General features: G+C 42.8%; 2 protein-coding genes across 3 annotated transcripts in view; one reads left to right on the top strand and one right to left on the bottom strand.

Moving 5' to 3' along the window:
- NOS1AP (nitric oxide synthase 1 adaptor protein) overlaps window positions 1–16736 on the top strand; it is a 1090707-nt gene that overhangs the window by 954639 nt on the left and 119332 nt on the right. The window lies entirely within an intron of this gene.
- The window catches only part of LOC147747732 (spermatogenesis-associated protein 46-like), a 90366-nt gene continuing 79509 nt past the window's right edge, over window positions 5880–16736 (bottom strand). Inside the window, exon 4 of the mRNA XM_086936354.1 lies at window positions 5880–6400. Within this exon, the coding sequence (XP_086792480.1) occupies window positions 5880–6400 (521 nt within the window). The remainder of the gene's footprint in view (window positions 6401–16736) is intronic.

Below are 16736 nucleotides of genomic sequence, written 5' to 3'. Positions count from 1 at the left end.
TTCATGAACAAAACAAGACCAAAATGAAAAAAATCCAAACAGTATAACCAGAGTTATGAATTTTGAAAGAATATCTTGAAATGTTGTGCTTAAGTCTTTGAATTCGGCAGCAGCAGCGATGCATCGGCGGCAAGCTTTGTGGAAGAAAGGCAAAAATATTGCAAATACATGCCTACAATCGGCATTAGATGCAGCTGACACAGCAAGTCGCCAAATGATGGCAACAGCAGCATTATGCCACCATTCATGGTTATGAGTCTTGGAATTCAAACCGAAGGTGCAAGCCAACATCATAAATACACCCTCCAATTGGGGAACAGCTGTATGGAGGCACAGTTGATAAAACACTGTAACAGCTCAAAACGGACAACAAGACTGCAAAGCCCATGGGAGCATAGCAATTTAGGGCAAACATGAGAAGAGGGGTTGCATCAAAATGCAGGCCTACACGAAGAGGCAGTTTCCAATCTAGCTTAAACACATCAGGGCTTCCAAAGTAGCTGCCAATCATTCTGCACCCCAGCAGCAATGACAGTACGCAACTCTTCAGTTCTCTTTCTGCACCTGCAGAAGGACTTACGGAGGTCTGACTGCTGCAATGACCCGCTGTGCACTCTGAAAGACTGCTTTGTTGTACCTGGAGGACTACTTTGCTGCCTGGACCGTGCCTTAAACCCTCGAAGGCAACCCTTGCTGTTTGAGCCCTGCATCTTCACCTGGATCTAGGACTACCAGAGTGAATGCAAGGCCTAGTTTGCTGGCCTCATGTTTAGATCCACAGGGACATAAAAGGCTCCCACTGTTGAGCGAAGCCTGAAACCCCAAATGGTGTTCCACCAGTCCTGGACCTTTAGCAAAAGGAGACCAGAACCAGATACCCAAAATCCAAAACTTGCGACTTGGAAAATGTTTGATTAAAAATAGCTGTGAGAACCAAGGGATGACCAGGACCAAACTGCTTGTTACTCCACCCAAGGCGGATTGCCGGTCAGCCTGACTTCACTGCTGCTCCTGCTACTTAATTTTCCACAGTAGCAAATCCTATCTAGCTGTCCTTCACCAAAAGGGTATCCAACCTCTTGGAACTATCTTTAGCTACAGCCTCTTGGCTCGTCCTTCTGGATATTCTGGACCCATTCTCGTGTTACTAGATGTCCATGGTTAGCGCTTAGATCTTTACTTGAAAAAAAATAACACTGGCTCTACTGATTACATTTTTGTTGTCAAATAATTTATACACATTTACTCTATCTTTCTAAATTGGTGTGTGATTTCTCTTGTGTTGTGTTTTCACTTTATTACGGTCTGTGTGCTGCATAAATAATTTACAGATTGTTTCTAAATTAAGCCTGACTGTTTTTTGTGCCCAGAACCTAGGTTTAAGCACAGGTTTATTTAGTGCCTTTTTGTGGTTCACCTTGCCAGGGACTGTGGCTTTTGCTTTACAAGGGCTCAAATCCCAGTCACTCAACAATCCCATTTCTCACATGTGGGCCCAAAACATTTGTTTAAACTTTCAAGACCTGCGGTGCACAGACTTTGGAGTAGACGACCTGTCCTGAACTGAATCCTTGCATACAGAGATAAGCAATGTATCACCACACTCAGACTAAATATGTGGATGGTAAAGAGCCTACATCCATGATCTAAAACCTGCCTTTGTGACATGCGCTCTAATACTGTGAAGCATGAACATAGAAGGATTAGCAGACTTCGTGACCTTAGTACGTTAGGTCAGACGTCTTATTCTCTTTGATGGGCTATTACATCAGATTCCAAAGACGTAGAGAAACCATCTTGTATTGACTCTTCCATTCAAATTGAGTTCCCAATTCATCATCAAAAGACTTTATTTCGGCTTTTACAGCCATAAAACCACAATTAAAATTCACAACATATAACAATTTATATCAAGGGAAAAGATACAAAATCACCGGACACACTACATTGCAAACATGGGGAGGTAGACAAGCTACTGTGGGAGAATAAGGACAACATTGTAATTTATGGGAAATTCATGAATTTAAAACAATCATTAAGAATATAATTTAGGCTAAAAGTGAATAAAAAGAATAATAAAACACATCCAATAGACACTAAAAAGAAGCCCAAGATCGATATATCAACCTGGAAACAGGCACTTCTATCCCTCACAAGGAAGTAACTCCCAGTACCCCCCTCTCTATATTTTTTGAAATAATCGAGCTAATTGTTACTTGTAGCCAGATCAGATTTCAATAAATACTGTCTTTTTGACCACATTGCAAAAAGAAATTTCGAAATTACAACAACATAGTCCGAGTCGGTATCAGATTTTAGGATCCTATAGAATTCACAATAGTTCCTAATGCCCAGGTTTCTACATAGTTGTATAACCCATTTAAACCTAGCCTGTTTGTATGCCGGGCAGAAGAACATTATGTGGATATCAGTTTCTTCTTCCTCTACTAGGCATACAGGACATAGGCGATGGGGTACGCCCACCCACTTCTTAGTTGTAGCATAAAGCGGGAGCGTCCCATATCTGAATTGCAAGAACAACTTCTTGGCTAAAGGCGGTTGTATTGAATCCAACGCCTGCTCAAATTTATAATGTGACTTGCAATCCAAGAACCCATATGTTAGAGAAATAGGTTTGGCTACCTGTAGAATTCTAGTCAATTTATACTCCTTCAGCGCATTTGCCAGAGTTTTCTTAGAGATAGCCAAACAAGATTCTTCAGGAGTGGTCCATAGCTCCTCCATTCCCATGGCACAGTAAGAATCTCTAACAAAGGACAGCCAGAGTATACTACCCCCGGCCCCCGGTGATGACATTACCACTTTTAGTTCTGCCCTATAATGGCTCAACTCCGTGGTACTCCACAGCCGTCGCCAATATAGCAATGGACGTGAGGAGATTATGTCCATAATAGGGAGGATATCTAAGTCCATTCTTAGGGGTACAAGGGGAGTGTTTTTTGGGAGTGCCAGAATTTGTCTCATAAAATTATTCTCAGTTATGGTGAGGGCGTTTGAAGGACTATGCCCCCACAGTTCTGCCCCATATAAGGCGGCCGACCTCGCTTGTACTTCTAGCGGAAGGCTTATAACCTTTAGAGCGCAGCTCTTCTGAACCTTTAAAATTCCCCCAATTGCCTGGGTATGCCTCAAATTAGCCTTGTTGATTTGCAGACCCCATCCCATTTTTAATCATTTAAGGAGAGGCCCAGATAATCAAAGATCTGGACCCTCTCTAAGGGTCTTCCATCCATCATTGGGTGCGGCCAGTTTATGGAATTTGCATTGAAGACCATATATTTTGTTTTATTGATGTTTACTACAAGGTTTCTCCTAGTGCAGAACTGCCTAAATTCCTTTAGCACTCGCTGCATCCCCATTGGTGATTTAGAGAGGAGCCGGGTGTCATCTGCAAACATTAGTGTGGGAAATTTACGGAGTCCTAATCTAGGGGAGTCAATATCCTTTATAGTAAGTAGATCTTCTATTAACCCATTGAGAAAGGGGGAAAAGAGGGTCGGCGTGAGCACACAGCCCTGCCTCACCCCCTTACCAATGGGAAAGGGAGCCGTTAGTTGCCCATTTTTACCATACCTTACTCTAGCAAATCTTCCATGGTGGAGGCGTTTGAGCTGGAAACAAAGGTAGGGTGGAGCACCCATGTCCAGCAGGATACCCCACAACTGTTCACGATCCACCATGTCAAAGACAGATTTCAAATCCACGAAGGTAAGGTACAGGTTCCCACCTTCCAGCACTACATGCTTCCAGTATATCACCTGGAGCCTAAAGAGCTGATCTACAGTTGAAGTTTTGACTCTAAAACCTGCTTGCAACGAGGTTAGAACATCATGATCTTCCATTCAATCCTGCAGTCTCCCTAATAACAACCTTGCAAAAAAAATTGTTACAGGTCAATAAGGCTAATTGGCCTATAATTAGCAGGTTCGGCGGGGGACCCTTTTTTTTATAGATAGGGATGATCTCCGCTGCAGCCCAGGTCGGTGGAGCTGGGAGACCATGAAGAATCGCATTGAAAAGTAATTGTAAATTTGGAGCCCATACTACCTGTTCGTTTTTATACAAATCCCCAGGGATTCTATCTAATCCTAGTGCTTTGTTAGGTAGTAGCTTGGCTAGAGCAGATAGTACCTCAGCCGTAGGACATGGGGAAATGTCCCAAACGGGATCAGCGATAGAAAGGCACACCGTGGTCTCACTCACACTCTGTCCGATAGACGGACTTGAGTATAGCTGCTTAAAATATAGGTGCCAGGCTTCCTCGCTAATATTTGGCTTGGTGGTGATCCTGCACTCGGTTTTTCCTGTGTGGACCAAATTCCAAAAGGCTCTAGTGTCTTTTGCATCCAAGGCAGACTTTATGGCCTGCCATCTATCGGTTTCCCATTCAAATGTAGCTTTTAAAAGGGTTTTCTTAAAAACAGCCCTAGCCTCCCTGATAGACAGGCTATCGCCCCCCTTGAGGGATGATAGCAAACCTTGTTTTGCTTCCTTACAGTTGCTATTATACCAGGGGTTCTTATCACTAACATATTTGGTCTTAGCGGGACTGCTGGCATAGAAAAAATCCACCAGGGTAGAAACCATATCCTGGTGGACCTTCCCCAGACCATTTTCAGAACCTAAATTAGTAAAAGTACCAGATATAAGGCTTGCCTTCTCCAAGAAAGGAATAATAATATTATACATATTTGCAATATTTTCTGGGGATTGGTTTAATGTGGCCCAACGGATGCGTCTCCCTCCTTCAGCAACAACTAGATAATCGCAGAGGGGGGTTTTGCACCCTCTGTCTCTCTCTATTCCCTATTCTGTGGAATGGGCTTCTCATTGGCATCCACATCAAGACAAATTGCCTAGCGTTTAACAGACTGAAAAAAACACTGTATAAATCTTTTGCCTCGCCCTCTTTTAGTTAAGCCGATACTACAGTGGCGCTGGACAAACAGTTTCTCATACAATAATGGCTGTGGGCATCAATATCCTCACAGTGAGATAAGGAGCTTAGAAGCAGTAGCATTGACTTGAGGTGCCCATTAACCAGATAAGCTGTTTTGGAAGTTGGGGTTTCGGGGGCAGCTCTTCTAGTATGGTACTCCATGTCTTGTAGAATTCTAATTATTCCCCCATCCAACTCCTTGGGTCCCCTCTTGTGAAACCACTTCAAGAATTGAAAACCAAGATTTCATGTACTGAAGTGTCTGTTCTGTGTTCCCTTGCAGCAGAAGCAGTATTACTGTCTGATCTGATTTCCTTTTAAAGAAAAGGGCTTCTAGTACCCGAGGGCCAATTCAGATTCAGTTGCAGCAGACTACTGACATCATTGCTTTTGAAGCGCTTAATACAATGATGTCATCAGTTTTTAAACCAGTGTCTTAATAATGGTTCTTCTTCAATCCAAAATACCAATTTCACAAAACTGTAAAACAAAGTGAAAGATGGCGATATTATGGATCAATAGTCTTGGATAATCAGATATTCTTCTTCTGGTTCCTGGTATTCCTTCCCAGAGTCCTCTGCGAAAAATTCCAATTTGAGGAACCTCAATGCCATCCCATATATATATTTGGCAGTTTCAACAAAAGAGAGGGGTACTTAACACTGAAGTATAGGTGGCTACATGGAAAGTATCAGCTTTGTTTACGCCAGAGCATTCTGGAACCGGCACCATCATTTAACAAGAGGAAGCAGCAAAAGCAAAATATATATATATAATGTGATTTTATTGTCACATATTATTACCTTGTGACCTCAGAGTAGCAGATTTTAGGCAGTAAGAACTACCAGTGAAAGCAAAGATGTATAAATATAATCATACTGAGCTATTTTTAGTACTGGGATAGGATTTGCTTGGTTCTTCAATGGTCCTTCTCGGACGATGACACCTCCATGGCGCGTTGCTTGTTGTCCCGCTGCCAGAATGTTTTAAGTTTTCTGTAGAAGGCTTTGCAGCTGAAGCCATCATGCATCCCATTCTTTATGTGGTTTTGCAGCGAGTGGAGGGTGGGGAACATCCTGCAGCAAGCCATGCATTTCTGGCCGTTCTGCTGCGGCGGGAGCCACTTGGCGGCCATGATAATGTCTTGGGAGGTAATGGTGTCTTTAGGGCTCAGTGTCGATGTAGATTTTCGTTTTGAGCCATGGAGGCAGGTGCTACACGGTGAAGATGCGGCGGAGCAATTGCTATTCCCGCCACAATGTCCGGGCACGTCGACAGCAGTCTCCCGCGCTTCGTCCACAGGTGTTTCAATTACACAGCAGGGTTCCAAAAGGCTGTCTGTCTCCAGGCACACAAAATAGCTGTAGGGGGAGAACCAAGGACGGTAGACAGTGCAGTTTGCCCGGGTCAGATCTAGGATTTTGTAGTCTGAAGAATCTTCTGTAAAGAAAGCAAAATGATAGTGTTTGAAGTTGCTTAAATTATTGCTGTATTTATACAAATGATGTATACAGAGATATGCACACTCGCACACACACGGCAAGATAAACTTACATTTACACACAAATATAAGCAACAAACTTTTAGTGGTACCATTAGGCTTATAGTTAAGCTGGAAACTGTAGGACAAAGAGAAAATAGAGAGTGCCCACACCTCAAGAGATAAACAACTTATTCAAAGAAGCACGTGTAACTGAATGACACATGTGGAGGTACATTTATTTATACCAGCAACTCATGTTATTTATGAATTTTTCAACAAAATATTTTGAAAAGCAGAAAAAGAGGGGTAAACCCACACAATCAACACAGTGATTATACAAATACATACAGTTATTGACAGTGGTGAACAACGACAATCAATGAAAAACATAAGAACACAGAGCAAAAATATATTAACACATTTGATGATTCACAGTTACATATAAATGCCTATTTTATAACCACCAAAGCGAAGTGAAACAAAAGGGGGGCAAGAGCTTGTACAATGTTCATTGACATGGATACATTTAATGTATTACTATGCTCTTGCGCAGTGCCGACGCGTTTCAGGTTCGAGCAGAACGTAATCGAACCCTCATCAGGGCTTTGTGAATTGTCTGTGTGAAAAGAAAATTGAAAAGGATGTTGAAAGCCAAAGCTCACATGAATCATTTGGTTCATGAGATTGTGAAAAGAGGAGGGGGGGGGGGGGGTACCTGTGGTTATCAGGCTCCTGAGAACTGATCACTGGACAGGGGGCGGTACCTCAAAGGTTTTAGTTCTAAAAATGAATGGAGCATATATTGTTAAGGACATTTCGTGTGATTACAATTTCATTTGTGTCACAAATGGTTAAGGATATCACAAATGAGTGCCTACCTCTATGTGCACCGTCCGGCGCCTCTTAGAGGGAGGAGGTCGAGGTAAAAAAAGTCTTTATGTCCTGTCAATTAAAAGAAGAGGCTAGTGTTGTAGTATGAACCTCAAACGGATTGATTAGACATATCAATGAAAAGATGCATAAAAAATGCAGCCCCATACCTTGCGTTGTTGAGTATTGAAAAAGCGGTTTCCCTCTAAGCTGAAATTGACGTGATGATTCTACCTAAAGGAATGCAGACATGCGTCACGATGGCTATACGTCGCCAGCATTTACACAAATAATGGAATACGGGTGGAAAGTGGCCTACCTGGGTTCGCAGCAGAAGTCGTGGCGGCCCAGGGATCGGAAAAACGGAGTGTGTCACTTTGGATCCGTAAACAAGGCGCGCTGCAAAATCAGGACACAAGCGCGAGTAAGTTAAACTGCACGAAGCAGCAGTTATGGCTTGAATGGGAACCTCCGTGAGCTTCCGTCGGGGGCAGATTTCTTACCTGTCCGTGGACAGTCAGTCTCCAAATGCGAGGCTTCACAATGAATGCCCGGCGTTACGTGGGGCCATTTTGGAAATGTTTGATGAAGGGCGAACAGTGTCCCATTGAATTCTGGGATATGTAGTCCTAATTACAAAAAATGCAAGAACGCGCCGAATAAAAATGAATTGTACACAGTCAAGTGTGATGAGTATTAATAAGAAACAACAAAGGCAGGGAAGAGCCATTATGTGGGGGCTCATTATGACTAAACAGAGGGGTCCACCTTATAAATAGGAATCAGGGGGCGCAAGGCAGAGGGGGACAAAAAGTAATTCGAAATCAGGCCATTGTCAGAAAAGGCAGCTATATTCTTGATAGCTCAGACATACTATTCAGCCCTGTAAGGGTACTATTGAACTTCAAAATCAGGTATGCTTCCTTCTGGAGTAATACCTTGTCAACGTCTGCAGGGCGCTGTGTTGTACCAATTGTGTAAAGTACTGACCATTTAAACTCAAGTTCAGAATGAGATTTATCAATGAAATGTTCCACCATGGGAGCCGAGAGGACTTTCTTTCTTATCCTGGACCTGTGCTGACTGATAAGGAAGTTCACTTGCTGGTTCGTTTTACCAATGTAAATCTTGGGACAGGGACACTGGATGACATATACGACATTCTTGGTTTTACAGTTGGTGAAACCCGAATGCTTCCATTTAATCCCCTGGTGTTCAAATTCGTTGCCCTCAATTGTACTGGTGCATGCCACACAATTGCCGCACCTATGGTGTCCATCAATTGGTTTCAAATTCCAACAAGACAAAATGTCATGCTTGGATTTTGGCAGTGACACATCAGCTCTGACAATTTGTTGTCCAATGCTTTTATTTTTCTTATAGGCAAAAATTGGCCGGGGAAAGGGGCATTCTAAGCCGTCAAGGAGATGCCAGTTTTTTAAAATTGTTTGTCTCATTTTGTGTGTGTCTGGACCGAATGTGGTCACACATACCAACCGGTCAAGTTCTTTCTTTTCTTTTATTTCCAGCAAGCACTCCCTCGGAGTGAAACGCGCTCTTTTATAAGAATCTTGAGTAACTTCTTGGGGTATCCTCTGTGTATCATTTCCCCACAGAAGATTTCCGCATGGTGGTCAAAATCACTAACCTCTGTGCAGTTCCTGCGAATCCGCAGTAATTGCCCATACAGGAGATTGGTCTTTAGGTTTCTCGGATGGTGACTGCTATGATGCAGAATGGTGTTTTTATCAGTAGCCTTCCTATGGAGGGAGGCCTTCAATAGTCCATCTGCGCATGTAACTTCTATGTCCAGGAAAGTCATTCTGGTTTTACTGGCTTCCATGGAGAATTTTATGTCGCTGTGTCTCGTGTTGATCCATTCGTGGAAGCCACTGAGTTCAGCCTGACTCCCCTGCCACAGGAGCCAGACGTCGTCAATATAGCGCCACCAATGGATGATGTTATCACTGAATGGATTGTTATTATCGACAAACTTCATCTCATATTGCGCCATGTAGAGCACTGCCATTTCTGGGGCATAAGGACACCCCATGGCAGTGCCCTTCACTTGCATAAAGAACTGATCGTCAAATACAAAGTAGTTCTTCTTGAGGGCAATTTCTGCCAATTTCAAAATAAAGTGTGTGGGCACCCGGTGGGGAGGCTCTCGCATCTCAAGATACAGCTCGATGACTTCAAGAGCCTCTTCCTGAGGGATCTGTGTATATAAGGACGTCACGTCCATTGTGACCATTATTTGTGTGCAGGAATCAAAGGGGGTACCTTCTACCTTGCTCAAGAAATCAGTAGTATCTCTCAGATATGACTTAACGTTTTTAATGAAAGGCTTCAAGAAAAAATCGACATACTTAGAGATAGGTTCTAAGCAGGAGTCGACGCCAGATACTATGGGTCTCCCCGGTGGGTCAGCCAAACTCTTATGAATCTTCGGAAGAAGATATAAGATTGGGATGCGTGGAAACTTTTTTGTGAGGAAATCAAATTCCTTGGGTCCAAGGAAGCCTTGTTCCTGGCCCTCACAAAGTGTCTGTGAAATGAGACTTTGTATATATTTCGTAGGGTCTTCTTGTAATTTGCGATACCATGTAGTGTTGTTGACATGTTTCATGCCCTCGCCGATGTATTGGTCTCTCGGCCACAGGACGACTGCTCCCCCCTTATCGGCCTGCTTGATGATTAAAGAAGAATCTTCTTTAAGGCTCTGAATCGCTTTTCGTTGGTGCGGATTGATATTCTGTGGTACATATTTTTTAGATCTCTCCATTTGGTTAATGGACGCTAGTGGAACCTGTTCGAAAGCCAGTACCTGTTTGGGGATGTTCTGGTGTGGAACAAAACTCGATTTATTCCTTAGGCCAGTCGTTTCTTTGTCAACTGGTGTGGGTTGGTGAAAGAAGAAGGCTCGAAGTCTCAACTTCCTACAGAATTCAAGAGTCTCAATCTTCAATTTCGTGAAATCCGTCCTTTGGCTGGGGACAAACTTTAATCCCAAGTTTAGTACGGACTCCTCGTGTTGTGTGAGAACTCTATTGGATAGGTTCACGATTACGTCTGGCTTTTCTATGACTTGTAGACCCTGTTTCTGGTTCGCATTTCCCATGCTGGTTTGAACCTGGTTTTTTGTGGCTGGCCCCTGTCTAAAAAAGCAACTTGTTTCCTAGAATTGTTGCCTCTATTGTCTTGATCTGAAGACCCTGATGAAGAGGTTTCTGAGAAAGTTGTAAATCTATTACGTGATCTGCCCTGGTAGTCGTACAGCGCCCGACGTGAGTCAACAAGGGAATAGTAATCCTCCTTTAAAAAGGGATAAACCTGTTCAATTTTGAACGTCTTTGTGTCACGTTCGTATTTGGTGGTTTTATTGTTAATGGTGATGTCTCTAAAGACTTGTATGTCTTTTTCAATTTTCTCAAGTAACGCTTTAGCGTCTGTAATAGCTGGATTTTCGGCAATGGCCTTAGTTAATTCCTCAATCTCCTCAACCTCCTTGAGGCTTAGACGTTGTGCGGTCTCTATGGTATGGACCATAAGGTCCCTGCTGCATTTAGTGTTTATGAAACTAAATCCTTTCTTGTATTCTTCGTCTTCAGTAAAAATGACGGGTATATTTTTTACCTGAAGCCCCCAAGGTATAGTGCCTCCTTTTAAATGTCGAAGGAGGAAGTGGCCATGGAGCTCAGTTCTAAAGTGCTTTTTGCACAATCTTACCAATCTCTCGGATTCGTTTTGTTGCTTCGCAGTAGAGCTTAATGTGATCGAAGCAAGCGGTGACGTGGCTATGAGTGATGCTATGTGGCTTTCGCTAAAAGACAGGGTGTCTTTTTCTGCCATACTATTTCAAGGACAACAAGGCCCTATACCCAATCACGGGAATTATTTGAATGTCCCTAATACTCTCGCTGGTGGCAACCCGCTCAATACTGGCAAAAAGAAGGAGTCCGGTCCTAATCGGGACTGAGGGGGGCTGGACCATACTATAATAAAGAGAAAATAGAGAGTGCCCACACCTCAAGAGATAAACAACTTATTCAAAGAAGCACGTGTAACTGAATGACACATGTGGAGGTACATTTATTTATACCAGCAACTCATGTTATTTATGAATTTTTCAACAAAATATTTTGAAAAGCAGAAAAAGAGGGGTAAACCCACACAATCAACACAGTGATTATACAAATACATACAGTTATTGACAGTGGTGAACAACGACAATCAATGAAAAACATAAGAACACAGAGCAAAAATATATTAACACATTTGATGATTCACAGTTACATATAAATGCCTATTTTATAACCACCAAAGCGAAGTGAAACAAAAGGGGGGCAAGAGCTTGTACAATGTTCATTGACATGGATACATTTAATGTATTACTATGCTCTTGCGCAGTGCCGACGCGTTTCAGGTTCGAGCAGAACGTAATCGAACCCTCATCAGGGCTTTGTGAATTGTCTGTGTGAAAAGAAAATTGAAAAGGATGTTGAAAGCCAAAGCTCACATGAATCATTTGGTTCATGAGATTGTGAAAAGAGGAGGGGGGGGGTACCTGTGGTTATCAGGCTCCTGAGAACTGATCACTGGACAGGGGGCGGTACCTCAAAGGTTTTAGTTCTAAAAATGAATGGAGCATATATTGTTAAGGACATTTCGTGTGATTACAATTTCATTTGTGTCACAAATGGTTAAGGAAATCACAAATGAGTGCCTACCTCTATGTGCACCGTCCGGCGCCTCTTAGAGGGAGGAGGTCGAGGTAAAAAAAGTCTTTATGTCCTGTCAATTAAAAGAAGAGGCTAGTGTTGTAGTATGAACCTCAAACGGATTGATTAGACATATCAATGAAAAGATGCATAAAAAATGCAGCCCCATACCTTGCGTTGTTGAGTATTGAAAAAGCGGTTTCCCTCTAAGCTGAAATTGACGTGATGATTCTACCTAAAGGAATGCAGACATGCGTCACGATGGCTATACGTCGCCAGCATTTACACAAATAATGGAATACGGGTGGAAAGTGGCCTACCTGGGTTCGCAGCAGAAGTCGTGGCGGCCCAGGGATCGGAAAAACGGAGTGTGTCACTTTGGATCCGTAAACAAGGCGCGCTGCAAAATCAGGACACAAGCGCGAGTAAGTTAAACTGCACGAAGCAGCGGTTATGGCTTGAATGGGAACCTCCGTGAGCTTCCGTCGGGGGCAGATTTCTTACCTGTCCGTGGACAGTCAGTCTCCAAATGCGAGGCTTCACAATGAATGCCCGGCGTTACGTGGGGCCATTTTGGAAATGTTTGATGAAGGGCGAACAGTGTCCCATTGAATTCTGGGATATGTAGTCCTAATTACAAAAAATGCAAGAACGCGCCGAATAAAAATGAATTGTACACAGTCAAGTGTGATGAGTATTAATAAGAAACAACAAAGGCAGGGAAGAGCCATTATGTGGGGGCTCATTATGACTAAACAGAGGGGTCCACCTTATAAATAGGAATCAGGGGGCGCAAGGCAGAGGGGGACAAAAAGTAATTCGAAATCAGGCCATTGTCAGAAAAGGCAGCTATATTCTTGATAGCTCAGACATACTATTCAGCCCTGTAAGGGTACTATTGAACTTCAAAATCAGGTATGCTTCCTTCTGGAGTAATACCTTGTCAACGTCTGCAGGGCGCTGTGTTGTACCAATTGTGTAAAGTACTGACCATTTAAACTCAAGTTCAGAATGAGATTTATCAATGAAATGTTCCACCATGGGAGCCGAGAGGACTTTCTTTCTTATCCTGGACCTGTGCTGACTGATAAGGAAGTTCACTTGCTGGTTCGTTTTACCAATGTAAATCTTGGGACAGGGACACTGGATGACATATACGACATTCTTGGTTTTACAGTTGGTGAAACCCGAATGCTTCCATTTAATCCCCTGGTGTTCAAATTCGTTGCCCTCAATTGTACTGGTGCATGCCACACAATTGCCGCACCTATGGTGTCCATCAATTGGTTTCAAATTCCAACAAGACAAAATGTCATGCTTGGATTTTGGCAGTGACACATCAGCTCTGACAATTTGTTGTCCAATGCTTTTATTTTTCTTATAGGCAAAAATTGGCCGGGGAAAGGGGCATTCTAAGCCGTCAAGGAGATGCCAGTTTTTTAAAATTGTTTGTCTCATTTTGTGTGTGTCTGGACCGAATGTGGTCACACATACCAACCGGTCAAGTTCTTTCTTTTCTTTTATTTCCAGCAAGCACTCCCTCGGAGTGAAACGCGCTCTTTTATAAGAATTCTTGAGTAACTTCTTGGGGTATCCTCTGTGTATCATTTCCCCACAGAAGATTTCCGCATGGTGGTCAAAATCACTAACCTCTGTGCAGTTCCTGCGAATCCGCAGTAATTGCCCATACGGGAGATTGGTCTTTAGGTTTCTCGGATGGTGACTGCTATGATGCAGAATGGTGTTTTTATCAGTAGCCTTCCTATGGAGGGAGGCCTTCAATAGTCCATCTGCGCATGTAACTTCTATGTCCAGGAAAGTCATTCTGGTTTTACTGGCTTCCATGGAGAATTTTATGTCGCTGTGTCTCGTGTTGATCCATTCGTGGAAGCCACTGAGTTCAGCCTGACTCCCCTGCCACAGGAGCCAGACGTCGTCAATATAGCGCCACCAATGGATGATGTTATCACTGAATGGATTGTTATTATCGACAAACTTCATCTCATATTGCGCCATGTAGAGCACTGCCATTTCTGGGGCATAAGGACACCCCATGGCAGTGCCCTTCACTTGCATAAAGAACTGATCGTCAAATACAAAGTAGTTCTTCTTGAGGGCAATTTCTGCCAATTTCAAAATAAAGTGTGTGGGCACCCAGTGGGGACGCTCTCGCATCTCAAGATACAGCTCGATGACTTCAAGAGCCTCTTCCTGAGGGATCTGTGTATATAAGGACGTCACGTCCATTGTGACCATTATTTGTGTGCAGGAATCAAAGGGGGTACCTTCTACCTTGCTCAAGAAATCAGTAGTATCTCTCAGATATGACTTAACGTTTTTAATGAAAGGCTTCAAGAAAAAATTGACATACTTAGAGATAGGTTCTAAGCAGGAGTCGACGCCAGATACTATGGGTCTCCCCGGTGGGTCAGCCAAACTCTTATGAATCTTCGGAAGAAGATATAAGATTGGGATGCGTGGAAACTTTTTTGTGAGGAAATCAAATTCCTTGGGTCCAAGGAAGCCTTGTTCCTGGCCCTCACTAAGTGTCTGTGAAATGAGACTTTGTATATATTTCGTAGGGTCTTCTTGTAATTTGCGATACCATGTAGTGTTGTTGACATGTTTCATGCCCTCGCCGATGTATTGGTCTCTCGGCCACAGGACGACTGCTCCCCCCTTATCGGCCTGCTTGATGATTAAAGAAGAATCTTCTTTAAGGCTCTGAATCGCTTTTCGTTGGTGCGGATTGATATTCTGTGGTACATATTTTTTAGATCTCTCCATTTGGTTAATGGACGCTAGTGGAACCTGTTCGAAAGCCAGTACCTGTTTGGGGATGTTCTGGTGTGGAACAAAACTCGATTTATTCCTTAGGCCAGTCGTTTCTTTGTCAACTGGTGTGGGTTGGTGAAAGAAGAAGGCTCGAAGTCTCAACTTCCTACAGAATTCAAGAGTCTCAATCTTCAATTTCGTGAAATCCGTCCTTTGGCTGGGGACAAACTTTAATCCCAAGTTTAGTACGGACTCCTCGTGTTGTGTGAGAACTCTATTGGATAGGTTCACGATTACGTCTGGCTTTTCTATGACTTGTAGACCCTGTTTCTGGTTCGCATTTCCCATGCTGGTTTGAACCTGGTTTTTTGTGGCTGTCCCCTGTCTAAAAAAGCAACTTGTTTCCTAGAATTGTTGCCTCTATTGTCTAGATCTGAAGACCCTGATGAAGAGGTTTCTGAGAAAGTTGTAAATCTATTACGTGATCTGCCCTGGTAGTCGTACAGCGCCCGACGTGAGTCAACAAGGGAATAGTAATCCTCCTTTAAAAAGGGATAAACCTGTTCAATTTTGAACGTCTTTGTGTCACGTTCGTATTTGGTGGTTTTATTGTTAATGGTGATGTCTCTAAAGACTTGTATGTCTTTTTCAATTTTCTCAAGTAACGCTTTAGCGTCTGTAATAGCTGGATTTTCGGCAATGGCCTTAGTTAATTCCTCAATCTCCTCAACCTCCTTGAGGCTTAGACGTTGTGCGGTCTCTATGGTATGGACCATAAGGTCCCTGCTGCATTTAGTGTTTATGAAACTAAATCCTTTCTTGTATTCTTCGTCTTCAGTAAAAATGACGGGTATATTTTTTACCTGAAGCCCCCAAGGTATAGTGCCTCCTTTTAAATGTCGAAGGAGGAAGTGGCCATGGAGCTCAGTTCTAACGTGCTTTTTGCACAATCTTACCAATCTCTCGGATTCGTTTTGTTGCTTCGCAGTAGAGCTTAATGTGATCGAAGCAAGCGGTGACGTGGCTATGAGTGATGCTATGTGGCTTTCGCTAAAGACAGGGTGTCTTTTTCTGCCATACTATTTCAAGGACAACAAGGCCCTTTACCCAATCACGGGAATTATTTGAATGTCCCAAATACTCTCGCGGGTGGCAACCCGCTCAATACTGGCAAAAAGAAGGAGTCAGGTCCTAATCGGGACTGAGGGGGGCTGGACCATACTATAATAAAGAGAAAATAGAGAGTGCCCACACCTCAAGAGATAAACAACTTATTCAAAGAAGCACGTGTAACTGAATGACACATGTGGAGGTACATTTATTTATACCAGCAACTCATGTTATTTATGAATTTTTCAACAAAATATTTTGAAAAGCAGAAAAAGAGGGGTAAACCCACACAATCAACACAGTGATTATACAAATACATACAGTTATTGACAGTGGTGAACAACGACAATCAATGAAAAACATAAGAACACAGAGCAAAAATATATTAACACATTTGATGATTCACAGTTACATATAAATGCCTATTTTATAACCACCAAAGCGAAGTGAAACAAAAGGGGGGCAAGAGCTTGTACAATGTTCATTGACATGGATACATTTAATGTATTACTATGCTCTTGCGCAGTGCCGACGCGTTTCAGGTTCGAGCAGAACGTAATCGAACCCTCATCAGGGCTTTGTGAATTGTCTGTGTGAAAAGAAAATTGAAAAGGATGTTGAAAGCCAAAGCTCACATGAATCATTTGGTTCATGAGATTGTGAAAAGAGGAGGGGGGGGGTACCTGTGGTTATCAGGCTCCTGAGAACTGATCACTGGACAGGGGGCGGTACCTCAAAGGTTTTAGTTCTAAAAATGAATGGAGCATATATTGTTAAGGACATTTCGTGTGATTACAATTTCATTTGTGTCACAAAT

Source organism: Lissotriton vulgaris, chromosome 1_1, assembly GCF_964263255.1.
Source record: "Lissotriton vulgaris chromosome 1_1, aLisVul1.2, whole genome shotgun sequence".
Taxonomy (NCBI): Eukaryota; Metazoa; Chordata; class Amphibia; order Caudata; family Salamandridae; genus Lissotriton; species Lissotriton vulgaris.
Note: the sequence above shows the minus strand (reverse complement) of the source record. Positions and strands in the feature narration are given on the sequence as shown.